The 14038-nt window shown below is 42.1% G+C and overlaps 7 protein-coding genes across 7 annotated transcripts; 1 reads left to right on the top strand and 6 right to left on the bottom strand.

Moving 5' to 3' along the window:
• Positions 1-3096: 3096 nt before the first annotated feature.
• On the bottom strand, positions 3097-3579 carry PHALS_01117 (uncharacterized protein; the record flags this gene model as incomplete). The annotated part of the gene is made up of 1 exon (XM_024730920.1): positions 3097-3579. One exon carries the CDS (start codon positions 3577-3579, stop codon positions 3097-3099), a length of 483 nt encoding a protein of 160 aa, XP_024581149.1.
• An 8-nt stretch (positions 3580-3587) lies between these two features.
• On the bottom strand, positions 3588-5264 carry PHALS_15464 (RxLR-like protein). The gene has a single exon (XM_036407626.1). The coding sequence runs from the start codon at positions 3910-3912 to the stop codon at positions 3661-3663; it is 252 nt and encodes an 83-aa protein (XP_036263313.1). The 5' UTR covers positions 3913-5264; the 3' UTR covers positions 3588-3660.
• Positions 5265-5513: 249 nt separating this feature from the next.
• PHALS_01116 (Mediator of U snRNA nuclear export PHAX) lies at positions 5514-6215 on the top strand (the record flags this gene model as incomplete). Its single annotated transcript, XM_024730918.1, has 1 exon — positions 5514-6215. The coding sequence occupies one exon, from the start codon at positions 5514-5516 to the stop codon at positions 6213-6215; it is 702 nt and encodes a 233-aa protein (XP_024581147.1).
• Positions 6216-6296: 81 nt separating this feature from the next.
• Positions 6297-7991, bottom strand: PHALS_01115 (Myosin light chain kinase-related; the record flags this gene model as incomplete). Its single annotated transcript, XM_024730917.1, has 1 exon — positions 6297-7991. The coding sequence occupies one exon, from the start codon at positions 7989-7991 to the stop codon at positions 6297-6299; it is 1695 nt and encodes a 564-aa protein (XP_024581146.1).
• A 116-nt stretch (positions 7992-8107) lies between these two features.
• PHALS_01114 (uncharacterized protein) lies at positions 8108-9049 on the bottom strand (the record flags this gene model as incomplete). Its single annotated transcript, XM_024730916.1, has 1 exon — positions 8108-9049. One exon carries the CDS (start codon positions 9047-9049, stop codon positions 8108-8110), a length of 942 nt encoding a protein of 313 aa, XP_024581145.1.
• A 159-nt stretch (positions 9050-9208) lies between these two features.
• On the bottom strand, positions 9209-10045 carry PHALS_01113 (uncharacterized protein; the record flags this gene model as incomplete). Its single annotated transcript, XM_024730915.1, has 1 exon — positions 9209-10045. One exon carries the CDS (start codon positions 10043-10045, stop codon positions 9209-9211), a length of 837 nt encoding a protein of 278 aa, XP_024581144.1.
• Positions 10046-10186: 141 nt separating this feature from the next.
• On the bottom strand, positions 10187-11763 carry PHALS_01112 (uncharacterized protein; the record flags this gene model as incomplete). The annotated part of the gene is made up of 3 exons (XM_024730912.1): positions 10187-10924; positions 10989-11201; positions 11269-11763. The coding sequence occupies 3 exons, from the start codon at positions 11761-11763 to the stop codon at positions 10187-10189; spliced, it is 1446 nt and encodes a 481-aa protein (XP_024581143.1).
• Positions 11764-14038: the final 2275 nt, after the last annotated feature.

Here is a 14038-nt window from a genome sequence, read left to right as displayed (position 1 = left end):
ACCTCACAGTTTTAATGTAGTTGCTAAATATTAAATCTTCATTTTGACTATAAGATTTGGTAAAATGTACCAAGCTTGGCTTTGTGGTGAACTGAACAACTCAGAACAATTTATTGCAAGAGAATCACCAACAACTTCTCGCACTAAATCAATCAAAACTATATGTTTATTGTAATATTTATGCCACTCTTTATTCTTTAGATCTGCATCTTACTTCATGCGTGATTATATCAAAACCACTAACAAGTTAAGGTACCAAAAAGGCAATACGCTGTAATAAGTGGTAAGGAATGTTAGTGAGGATAATTCCATTTGCAATTCCTTGATCGTACAGAAATGCGTGAGTAATTCACGTGTTGATGCATTTTTTGACTGGTTTTTAAAACAACGATTTCCTCTTACTGTATTGAGAAGGCTAAGCAGAATTCACTGTAAGTTACATGTCATACATCAGAGAATGTCTATCGAAGAGTACTCATTTGTATATTTCAAGACAATGCACAAACCTGTTTCGACAAAATATGGATCCATAGTCGTAAAGAGCAAAGCAAACGTCGGCTTTTACATCTGGGACTTGCAAGTTGCGCTCTAGTGAATGCACACAATGCAATTATATCTCTAGTTTCGAAAAAAAAATACGAGATAAATCAATTAGAAGTTTAGCATGGTGTGAAGATTAATGTCGTCATTTGCTGGACAGTACTGTTATACCAATTCGGCCTGGTCTGACTGGCCACTTGCGCATGTGTGTAGGCGGATTATGTCGAGATACCTCCTCTCAAAAAAACTATCAGGAGTATGTCAAATCTTACTGGTGCGCGGACTCAGATGAGGACATCCATATCAAACGAATGCAAGGATCTTATGTGTAGGGCTTTTATTTATCTGTTCGCTAGCACAGACGACTAGATTGTTTGAACCTGGCAAAATTTGATGAATGATACTAAGGAAGGCCATTAGGTTTTAAGAATCATATCTTATGTGCGCCACAGACGTCTATCTATATCGCCTGTCACGATTAACTGTTTGCCAAAAAATGCGCTTTACCTCAGGCAGATATTGACGTGTATGTGCGCGTCATTGCGTTTTAAACTTTTCAAATTGAAGAGTGACAAAACCGCCCATTTAACGACGGTAAATATAATAGTTTTTTACGCAGCAGTCGGTGTTTCGAGCATATTCAATACCCTCACGTACTCTTTGCTCATCATTAGCGACATGCTTACCATCATTCGTCAAGAAAAAGCGACTGTCGATAACCATGTACTGAGAATCAGCAGTTGTCTCATGTCTAAATTTTTGTGCTGAGGTAACAGGAGAGGATTACGGCACAAAAAATTATCGAAAAGAACAAAAACATGCATTAAACATACTGATGTGTTGCTTAGCATCGGCTGGCTCACAGTCAAGGCTGAAAGGTCCTGCAAGATTTAGATATTCAGGACCGTGAAAAGTTTTGCACGAAAACATTTCAAAATGGCATTGAAAGAAATCAATAAGCTTTAAATCAAAGTGATCGGTAATGATTATAAATTTTGCATTTTCTTGACTTCATGGGTCCAGAAGCTATAATCAGGGACGTCGCTATCAGCTGTCAAAGATTAATATAAATTCTAAATACAGAGACCTGTAAATTACTTTCTGATGTTCTAGCAAGTAGCGGCTCTGCGTGGTAGCCATTGATTAGGTTGCATCGTTCCATGAACAATAAATATTTTGCTAACTTACTAGGACGACTCATTCTAGTAAGTTAGCAAAATATTTATTGTTCATGGAACGATGCAACTTGCATCCTGGCTGTAGGCCATTTGTAATCTAGGTAGAATATGCGCCGTTACACACAGTAAAGCTCTCACAAGAATAATAATTCATGTTTGCAAAAAACTATTAGGTGAAGCAGGCAAAATGAGGTGGTGGAATAGATTCTGCGCCCCATAAACTATGTTGCGTATCAGGATGGTTATATCGCAACTCAATCGTCGGATTGAGCTCAAGTGCTGCTTAGTGCAACGGACTTACTTTGATGTCTTTAAGCTCTATAAAATTACACAAATTTGTTTGTACAAGATATGCAATTTTTTACAATTGCACAAAAGTTTTACGTGTAAACACAATTATTCAACGAAACTCTTCTACTGCTTGTAATTATCAAACAAGACTGATACTTTAAGATTCGATAAACTAAAAACAGTATTTAGATAAAAAATTTCTTGAAGTGATTATATCTTTAAGTGGAGTTTATCAAAAATCAAATAAGAGCTTAGAATCAATTGCATGGTTTGACATTTCTAAACTAGCAGCTGTGATGTCATGATGTTCTTTGAAGTGTTTGCAGACGTATTACAGCGTGCTTTCGATACCTAGACGCATCATTTTGACCAGCAACAACGGCAAACGCTTTCTGAGGTTCGTCACACTGTCAGCAGCTGCGATATCATGTCACATGTTTTTTGAAGTATCTAATGTCGTGCTCCAACATGCTTTAACTGCCTAGAAGCGATTAAATGAGCATCACAATAAAATTGCATTGTGCTTATTGTCTAGCGATCTTATTTTGCTGCTAATTGCTATCAGGAATAGTGCTATTTTATTAAGAAGGAGGCTAATACCGGGGAAGGACCGCTTTACAGAATCTTCTTTCTGTCGTGGTTTGATGCGTCAATTTGTGTCATTGCTGCATCACGCACTTTGGATAGACAAACTGAGTGATTTTTTCTACTCTCTCACCATTGAGCATGCACATCGCTGAGCGAGATCTCATACTAGTTTTTGTGATCAGAACAAAGGCTGCATTAAAATCGTACACATTTCTTATTGAATGTGCTTGAGTGTATTCTTTATTGACATGATTGTCTACAAAAATTGAGCTTTTGGTACGATTGCTGAACTCGCTGATATTATATATCCCAAGTAAGGATCGACGAAAGCGATATTGCTGAATCTCATATGGAAGTATAAATAAATCGTTTAGAAATAGGTATAACGTCAAAGGTATGATTGAAGTACCTACAAAAGAAAAATAATTGTGCTCTAACTACACAGAGAACTTAACAACTTACTAAAAAATATATTGCAAGAAAGTTACCGACAACTCAACTATACTTTCAGTGCATCTGGAAAAGGAAACTTCTCTTCATAGAGCTTTACATAATCCGACCAAATTTTAAAAGCAGGATGTTTAAGCCACTCGTCAAGCGAAGCCTTCTCAAGCAGTTCTGGATATTTCTCCATTAACCACCTTAGGTACAAAAAAGGCGAAACGTGTCGATCGAGCAGTTTTTCTGCAGGAAGACCTTTTTTGAGAATGCGGCTTGTTCTTCTCATCTCCAAGCCAGCACAAAGGCGACCGATCCATGACATTTTCATCTCTGCTTCTTCCACCATCTTGAATCTTGCAATGAACTCTGCGGGCGAGTTCATATGCTGAAAAAGATCATTGTATTTTTTGTCGAACTTGTTGAACCAGTCAAGCGCTTTTTTATCTATATAATTACCGTGCTCGTCTAACTGTTTCAAACCCGCGAATCCAGGATCAACCTTGTTCCAGACGGAGGCATAGTAGCCAGGAGTAATTCCCATCAAAATTGTCTTATCTGTATCACGATAAGCAGACTTAAACGTTGTCCATACGAATCTGAGCCTCGCTTTCAGCTTGTAAAATCAATTCTTGATTCGAGAAATTGGTAACTTAACCTTCGCTTTCAAATGACCTAGCGCCTCGGCCTTGAAACCAACCACCAGCCTTCGCTCTTCGTCTAAAGCATGGACGTGTTCGCCTGCTTGGAGCATACGATTTGTATTACTGCCTCTCTGCGCAAAAACTCTCGGTTCGGACTCCAACTCATCTATAAAGAAAGGTGTCGAGAGGACGCCGTTGACGATAATCACGAGGAGAAGGATGAACTTGCGCATTGACGATACTTGTTCCACTAGCTGGCAATTAGGGGGTAGGTAGTCGATGTCGTGATTGAGGAGTCGGATGCATAATGCAAAGTGAGATCAAGCGACAGTGGTGTGTATCCTTATCATTGTTGTGTATACGTTGAAGCATCATGAGGATGTGTCAAATCGTACATTTAACTTTATACTATGGTTAAATTTTCTTCATCAGCTGGAATGTTAAAGTTGATATATGTGAGTATCATTTTTAATCTCAAGATGTGCTGGTAATTGTCCCATCACTACAGATAACAAGCAAAGATCTGGCCAAGATAAGCCCGTGAAAAGCCATGAGCTCATGCAAGCTCTTGACATAGGTATCTCAACTGTCAATTAATGATAAGTAATAAACAAAGCGCGCTCTAACGCCCATTACAACACCTTGTACATCTCACATTCAGGCATTTTTTTAGATTTGGCGGCCGAGGGATCTTTAGAAGGTACAATGTACAACAATATGAGCAGCTATCTTTGATGAAAGAGCATTCAAGCTGTACCAGTAGATGCAAAGCTTCAGCGATAAATTCAATGCACGCAATGCACTATTTACTGTGAAAAACCAACAGTCCCATCCTAGGAGCAAGAGTCCCCTGTTTTTCACACTGGGTTTATAGTGACTGGACTATCTTTCAATTCTTTTATACTTTTTTGGATTACAGAACCAAATGATCAAAAAGTTTTTTTTTAATTTTGACTGATACGTCATTATGTGTAAATCGGGGATTCAAAGTACGAAGTGCATGATTATGGCTCAGGCCTTCATTCTGATCGCTAGAGGGATAGAATGAAAGGTTTTGCTTTGCGGCGTGCATGTTTGTCACTCATCCACCAAATTGTTTTTCTGGAGGGTAAGTTAAAAATTTGATTGCTTTTGCTATCATTCTATACCTTTGACACTTTTTTTCGTACGTTGTACATGTGCTGGTTTGACACTGCCGCCATGATCGCATACAAGAGAAACGCCATGATTGATAGCGCACTTTTGAAATGAGCTTGTCTCTGCAATTGCATCTTTCACAGCTTGTCGTCAGGATTTTGGCGATATGCGGCGAGAAGAGAAAAGAAGAGAAGAGCTGCATCTAATCTGCCATTTTTTTACCAAAATTGCACACAAAAGGACAATAATATACCGTAAGTACCAATAAAATATGTTACCCAAAAAGCGGAGGAGGTATCTTACTTGAGCGTCTACGAGGCTAAATGTTCATGTAAAACTCACGATCTCAATGCTTGATTCTTTATTTCTTTTACGGAATATATCAAGCTTGGAGGTTAAAGAACGTAGAGCAGAACAACAATCTATTGCAAGAAAGCTACCGACAAACAGAACTTTACGATCTCGTTTCTTTCTTTCCTTGTAAAATAGAAACTTAAGATCATCGTTATTTTACATCGAAGCCTGAAATTCCACTTGCCAAGATTTGATCTATTTTACCACCAACTTAAGGTCCCGGAAAGGCAATAGGACAAATCTTGAGCGGTAAGAAACTCCAGGAGCACCTGAAATTTCTAAAATTCAAAACGAAATTAAAAGTCAATGATTGGCTAGAACAAATCCTGTTGACACGATAACGATGGATGCATCTCCACATTCGACGGAGCAGATTAACGCTACAACCCCAGCGCTTTCAGACCAATTCAAGCACAATGTGCAATACTTGACTAGAAAAAATGGCAACAGTTTTTCAACATCGCATGACAACAAGCCAAAGCGCCGACGAAAGAATTACAAGCAACCACTGACGAAGGACATGCCTCAAGTATTGTCTGAAGTGCTCAAAGAACCAAAATTGGCACTACTACATCGCGTAGTGAAATATGTTGGACCTAATATGTCATGGAAACTTCTTCGTGAGACGCTGCGGCTTGAAAGAGAAGGCGGACAGATTGTAAATGCCGTGGCCAGTGGCAAGCCCGCGCTTTTTTGCGTGAGGGATGAGGTCTCGCACGAGTACAAGCCACGGCGTCGCACATCTGGTGGTGTATTTTTTACACTACTAAAAGAAAAGGTACCGAGAGAGGTGTATCGCACTATTTATGAGGTAGAAGACAAGAAGAAAAAATGTGCCAAGAAGCGAGCTCGCGATCGCCAGCGACAGAGGATGGACCATACATTAGCCAAGCTTGGCTTTGATGATCTAACACTCGCTCCAAAAAGCGAAAATGGCGCATTTACCACAGTAATGGAAGTTGAGGAAGACGAAGTGGCAGTTGAGGAGGGCGAAGTGGCGGTTGAGGACGGTGAATCGTCGGAAGAGCAGATGGTGATAAGCTGATCATCAAATCTATGATAGCCGAACTTTTCGAAAATTAATTATAAGATACTAAAAACAAAGTACTACTTTGACACTGTTGATTTAAGGTCTTCCAGCCTCTGGCAAAGTCTCCAGCCAGCGCAATATATGAAAATGATTGTGTTCACGTGCTTCATCCACGACCGCCTCGAATCCAAAGTGTCGTCGGTCATAAGCGTAAAGCCATTGCAAAAGTTCCAGGTTACCTATTGTTGAAGCGTCAATCGTCTTCGGTAATTTAGTGCGAAGACGCTTGTTTTCCTTCAGAAATTGCAATACTGCAACTGATTGCGTCTCACCAGCCATTGCTGTGCAGTATTCGCTACGATTGTCATGAAGAAACTTCACCACCTCGTAATGACCATGGCGTGCAGCATTGTCCATAGCTGCAGTGGTGCAACCTTCCTTGCGATTCTGATGTAGATACTTGACAACATCAAGATGTCCATTTGCGGCAGCACGATCCATTGCTGCAACTGTACACGAAGATTTTTCTACATTTTCATGCATCCAACACACTACAGGTAAGAAGCCACCAGCTGCAGCATCATCCAATGCATGGGTCGTAAAACGGTATTTTTGATAAGAAAGCCACTGAACAAACTGAAGATCTCCATAAGCACCAGCTCCGTCAACTCGAATCCGGTGACGCTGACGTGCTAAAGACTCAAATGTAAATTCCATCCACTCAATTATGTTTTGATGACCACCCGCTGCAGCTCCACGAACAACATGTGCTCGTCGACAATGAACTGGATACTTATGTTCATGAAGCCATTGCAGCACCTTAAGATGACCATTTTTCGCGACAGCATATAGCTGATTGGTATAAATTTCAAACCGAAAGCATCGATTGTGCACGGTTGCAACCATCAACGCTCGGTGATGCAGCCACTCTAGAATATGTCGTTGTCCAAAAGTCACGGCAGCTGTCAAAGCCGCTTGAGTCCAAGATGTATAGGCTACAACCACTGTCTGCATCACGTACTGGACAATATTTAAATGCCCTCCTATGATGGCATTTTCTAAAGTCTTGAATGTTCTAATTTCATAGTAATGAGTATCATGGAGCCACTTCACTACGTCCAAGTGTCCATTAAGAGCAGCACTTTCAAGCCCACGTCTCGTGCATCGATTTCCCAGTACAGTAATAAGGTACTGTACGATAGTCATGCAATTATTTGCAACTGCTGCGTCCATGACGTTCCATCCAACTGCGTACGGGCCCTTCATTTCACAATACCATTGCACAAGGTCCAATCGTCCATTGGCTGCCGCATGGACAATAGCATCTTGACTATCTACTGCCACGTCATCCACCATTTTATTGCTAAAATTGTCATGAAGAAAGTGTAGCATTTGTAAATTGCAACTGAAGAGCGCTGCTCGTTCGGCACCATGAAATTTTCCCTTTGGGTAATATCTGGACCGTAACCATCTCACACCAGCGAAATGTCCCCGAGCAGCCGCAGTATTCAACGCAGTTTCAAATTGATATTGTCGATAATTGCGCTTTAAATCCGAAGACCAGTGTATAAGTTTTTTCTTTTCGCGTACTGCAGCATGTTCTAGCAGTGTTAATGATTGCGAGTCTATAGGCTGATACTGTGCAGCGACGGCAACGGACAAGATTTTTGACACATCTAGAAATGACTTAAGGTTTGCTATTACGTGGTCGAGAGCTTCTATATCCGAGTATTCGCGCACAACAACGTCCACGCAGAGATATCGCGGTCGAAACGAAGGGATAGTTGCCATGATTGAGATTATGTATTTTATTCAATCTTAATATAAATTTTTGAAGAGAAACAATATTCAGCAGACAAAACAATTGAATTTTCTGGATTTCATAATTACGAATAACTCTCAAGAAGTTAAAGGTAGCTCGCATACCAACCTCTCAACGGTAGCGGAACAAACAGTATCGTGAGCCCCATTGAGTTAATATTCTTCCATGCAAATTGTGGACATTCACTCGTTGCTTTCAAAATGTCTTTAAAAATTGATTTTGAAAGAAGATTTCGACGATTTGAAATGCAGGCATTAAAATTGACATCGGCATCTTCACTCTCAATTAACCAGCAACCAGCATCTTTCACCATTAAGAAATCTAAATCGTCATTCATCTTTGACATACGATACTTTACACCTTGAAACACGACATTTACCATGCTTCTGTCAGATGATAAAGCCCAATTTGCCGTCAATAAAACAGAATCAAATTCATCAAGTAGTGCAATTTGATTGATGTCCAAACATCCGCTTGTAGTGATAATATCTTCATTTTCCAACGATGTTGTGATCCACTGATAGCCTCGTCCATTAGCTAGTGCTACATACTGTCGGCGTGGTAGCACGATTCCGGAATATACAGTCATGAAAGCATCAAAGTATAGTGGGAAATTGGTGTTTTTCGTTGGAAAAAGAGTTCCACTCCAACTCATGTTACTGCTGCTTCCAACTATATCAATCTGACTTGCATCTTGTGCTTGAATTATCCACTCAATTAGTTTTTGCGAAGGTGAGATGAGATGTCGATCGATTGTCACTGACGAGGGCACTATTGAAAAGGCTGGATCTTCTTCATCTAACGCATCTCGGTTATGAATGCTATCGTCGTGGTCCAGAGCAATCACCAGGCAGACAGCAAGCAAAATCAAACCCATTAACACAACAAAAAATGCTAAAGGATGGTTGTTGAGCCTTTCACTTGAAATCGAATCTTCAACTTCGTGGTCATAGCTTGAGTCAAGCGAAACCGTACTCAGTGCCACACGCTGTGGCTGTTCCAATGGCTCTGCAACTTTTCCATCCATTTGACAAGTGTGGACACTGGAGTATTGAACATGTGATGCATTGCAGCTTCCCACGCACGACAATTTAGCCTAACGGTAGCACATTTATGAAACAAGCAGACTATAACCTTGTCTCAAAAACTAAATAGACATAGATTCGAAATTGAAATTTGTCTTCTTTCATGCCTTACTCGTTATGATTGTTTGATTCGTACAACTATCTTGGTGTGGATTGGGACAGCGCATTGGCCAGAAGGAGCAGATCTCGCCTGAGGTCATGGGTGCCTCTAAATACTCACAGGTGTCAAGCTGCTGAAATGATGATTTTGTATCTACCGGCGTTTCGGATTCTGACAAAACCGTGAGCTCTAGCGTCGATTGATCGCCATAAATCATCAGCACTGGATTCGGAGCTTTCAATACAAAACTGCCGTTCGTCACTAAGGTCATTTGAAGTCTCGCTCGAAGCCAATCCTCGGCACACATTGTATACGGTGTCTTGTTAAACGTAAATAGCAGCGGCTTGCCCAGCACGCAAAAGTTCGAGTAGTTCCTCGACCAAATTGCGCTGTGCACCGTATCAGCCAGTGTATGCAACGGTAAAAGCTCTTGGGTTCTCAAACATGTTGCGTTCACGCTGCTTACACCTATTGGCCAACGATATCCGCGATGATTTGTCAGAGCATACATCTCGCTCGTATTCATTGAAGTGACTACCATGCGACCATCGAAATAGAGCCTTTGAAAGCACTTGGAATAACGCGGATAAATTCGCCCGGTTACATTTATTCTTTCTTTGAAAGTAGAATGAGTGTTCAAATGTAGGTTGAATGAGATAGAAGAAGCATTCTCAACTGCCATAAAGACGGCAGTAGCTTGACGACGTGCTGTAGACATTGAGACCGCTGCTACCCAAAGACACATGAGTACGTTGACTGCCACAAATATCGAAAGACCAACGCAGATAGAATCTTTTCCTGTCCATCGTGGTCTGTTGACTACAGAAGGCACCTCCATAGTCACGACAATGGCTGCTCAGCTTTAACGTTGAAGTATAACTTACTCTTGAGCTAAAGTTGTTAGTATAATAATGATACTGGGACCAGTGAACGACGTCAGCATGACATCTCCACGGTTAGTCACACCCGTCCCACAGCATCAATGTAACGTAAGTAGAGGTCCAACGACAAGATTCTCCCATCGCAACGCAAGGACCAATACTTCGCGCATCCAGAATGCGGCGTCTGCAGACGTAGCCGAGCTCAGTGATCCTCCATATTCTACTTCAAAGCCGCGGATTCGCTGGCCTTTCACTTTCGGTAGTTTTCTAAATTTCCACCAGACAAAAGCTTTGGACCAGAACCCAGACTGTGACGGATTATAGCCCGTCAAAACGTGCAGACCTTCCACATTCTCGGGATTCATGTCCCGGATGCACACGATATGTCCGTCCGACGTCTTCGTACGGAATAAAAGATAAATTGTGTTGTGCACCCAGCCGTCTACCATGTGTTTCATCTTTCGACGCACGACAACGACATCGTTCTTGTAACGCTGTAGTACTTTAACCTTGACGTTAAGACTGTGACCAAAGTAGCGCGTTACTTGATCTTGCTCAACTCGCATTGCCCAGCTACGTGCCGCTAGATCGTCACTACAGTTTTTCGCAAAGTGTTTGTGAAACATAAAGTTGACATTAGTACCAACAAGCATGCGCTTCTCATGCCAGCCACAAAGCTCTAAATCATTCGCAATAAAATCTTGACTATTGGAAAAGGCCTCGATTTCAAGGAACGAGTCGCGCATGAGACGATGACACATCGTCTCATCTAGAGGACGCCAAGAGTCCAGCATTGGAAAGAGCTTCTCGGCTAGTAAATTATCTGTTATTTCGCGCTAAGGTATTCAAACAGCACGAATTTACCATTTTAGTACGAAAAATTAGATGAACCCAACGTACGTGATCGTATTCGAGTTGTAACATTAAGTGGAAAAAGACATGCTTTTCGATTGCCTTGCGTAGTTCATAATTGTGGTTTGCAAGGAGTGTTGCTTCCTTGGAGAGTTCCACAAATTTAGCAACTAACGGATTCACACACTTCGTATTTATGCACAAATCGCGAATTTGAGTCTCCGTTGCCGCCTTAATCTTCCTCATATTCAACAGAATGTGCTACCAAACGCATAAATCTTAATAAGCGATAATACAGCGTTTTAAAAAAGGATTTACAAAGACTTACTTCTCGCTTGTATCGACTACGGCGCTCATAATTGCGTAGTCGTGCCTTGGGGTCGGACAGTGGTGGACGCTTTGATTTTTCTTTGCGCAAATTGAATGGCTTACGGCCACAATCTTTCGTTTCGATTCCAGGAGCCAACGAGATTGCTTTGTAGGCTTTAAGTGAAAGAAGTGGCTCTAACATTGATGATGGTAATTCGTGCAAAGAAGTGTCTGGCTCAATCGATTCAGCGATTGCCTTGTTAGGCATACTGTCCGACAACTCACTTCTATATAGGCTGTCATTGATGTGAGTGATTACATTGTTCTCTTGCTCAAGAAGGTTCAAATCAGCTGATGAGGGCTTCCTTAATCGGGTGCTCCTGATCCTGTCTTCCATCTCAATCTGCTTTCTTTTAGCTAGAGATTCCGCCAACATCATGCTCATTTCAATAGTGTCCAAGTTGCTAAGTAGCTGTTCCGAATACACCTCCTCGAGCTCGTCTATGCGTAGCATGAGTCTTCTTAGTTCGGCATAGAAAGAGAGCGTACTTAAAGAGGAGCATGACACGGCATCGTCACTGCAGTTTAAATAACCAATTCAATGACAAAACTTAATTTAAAGCGTACTGCATATCTAAGGCTAGAAGAGAACAGCGACGTAGTCAACTACGGCGCTTCATTAAGGTCGTCACGCTATTTAAACGTACGCTCGACGAGGAAAATATCCAAAGCTATTTTGTATAGCTCTGAGTTATTAAAAAACATTCATATATCATAGGTTTGGATAAGAGATATGATATCACTCCTAGACACAAATATCAAACGCTACATATTTCTTTCGTTAAACTTTGATTGACTCATTAAAGCTTGTTGAACAGAAGCGCGTTTAAAGCGTACATATAGTTGCAGCAGTCTTCGTACAGGTTGTGGGTTTCTACAATAAAAAGTAGACCTAAATATACCATGATCAACTATGATGGAAAATAATCACGATTTAGAACTACAGATCTATGGTACTGCAAGCGCAAAGATTTTTGGGACACATAAGCTGTCAGTCTCATACTTTGCGTTAATCAGATTTTTTCCTCGCATAGCGAGTGTTGAGAACCAGAGATTTGGTGCAAATTCTTTCTGACACCATCCACAGTCCTTCAGTCTTTTTTGGAGAATGGCGCAACTCTAATGATATACAAGCGCCCATTTCGCCTGGGATTCCATTTCTTCACTTGTACATTACTGCGCTTGAGAGACCTGCTATATGTCGAGTGAGCTACTTAGGAATAAGCAGCTCTGGTGGCCAGCAAATTTAGTTAATAATGACTGAGGCTATCAAGTTGCTTATCAACCTTTGTCCTCGCCGAGGTTGTGGTATTCTCTACGCTCTACCTAAAACTTGCATAAGCTTCAAACATCGTTCATTCTTCTGACGGTGGAAGAAGGTTACGGCGGGCTGACGACAACGTCTAGTATGTTACTATTGGTCTGAACTTTGCTCTTCGGGCCCTTCGCGTCTTCGCAGACGCAAGGATCACTGCGACTTGTGCAGACTCGGTCACGTTGTAATCAGGGATAAGTGGTATCTACTACGCCACAGTAGGGTCTTAATAGCCGATGCGTTCAAATCCTGCCTTCCCAAGGCTAATTGACGTTTCGGTTTAAGATCATAAACTGATTTTTATTTATTTATATTTGCGGCTAAACCGCCTGATTCTAAGAGTGTAGATCTTCCTAAATATAATTAGTAAAATCCAGATACATGTATAACTAATGGCTATTTAGCCCCGTACCGTATTATTGTTTGGGTGTGGTCACACCACGCCCATGTGGTGTAGCACACCCCTATTATCAGGGTATGTGTAATCTCGTTACACTCTCCCCCATTAAGACTGAGAACATTTACAGTTCCAATCGATTATTGCCTCAACGAGGCTTGCGTGTCCGTTAGACACTGCGTTTGATCGAAACAACTTCCGTGCTCAATGACCCCTTTGTCCACGACACTGAAGTCACCAAGCCTCGCTGGTTCCAACAGCACAAACGGGCAGAGCCCAACTTCATCCCCCGCACGCGGTGCAATGTCGGACAGCGCGTCTGCGGCACCGAGCCTAGGCTCGATGAGCACAAGCGTCGCGCTCCGCGCACGCTATCAGTGACTAACGACCTCGTTGAGGATGTGGGGTGGTTGACTACGAGTCCGACACACCTTTTCCCCCATGAGATGACGAATAGACGAGCTACGCCAGCAGCGTGATACGAGCCCTGCTCGCACCTTGCGGACCCCGTGCCCGTTCCCTGGTGTCTCGTCAACTGGGGGACGTGGTGTGATCGCCAATGACCTCGACGGGAACAAAGGCGGCAGCTTGAAGCTGCCTATAAGGCGGCTCTAAAGCGCGCCCAACCACGATCGGTCATTGACCCGCGTGTGGAATATGGCTTCCGCCTAGCGGAGTCCGCTGCGGAAGCGAAGAGCGCGGTAACTCAGTCGTTAAGCGTCCACATCATCGGGCCCCCGGCCAGAAAGGAAGATGAGCATACCAAACAGAAAGCTCTTTGAGCTCGTTTCTTGGTTCCACAAGAATTTCCGCTGGAAGCTTACCGCACTCGTCTACGTGCGCAAAGAGGTGGCTCTCGTGTACCCGCAACGCGGACAATACCTATAGTGCTCGCCCCTGGCGAAAGCGCTACAGATGACAAAGCGCTCTTTAAGCGATGGGTGCAACGGCACCAAAAACTTTCCTCACTGTATAGCCCACATTTGAGTCACAAGGAAGTGGACATGTGTGTGGAGG

Source organism: Plasmopara halstedii (assembly GCF_900000015.1).
Source record: "Plasmopara halstedii genome assembly, contig: Scaffold_1343, whole genome shotgun sequence".
Classification (NCBI taxonomy): domain Eukaryota; phylum Oomycota; class Peronosporomycetes; order Peronosporales; family Peronosporaceae; genus Plasmopara; species Plasmopara halstedii.
Note: the sequence above shows the minus strand (reverse complement) of the source record. Positions and strands in the feature narration are given on the sequence as shown.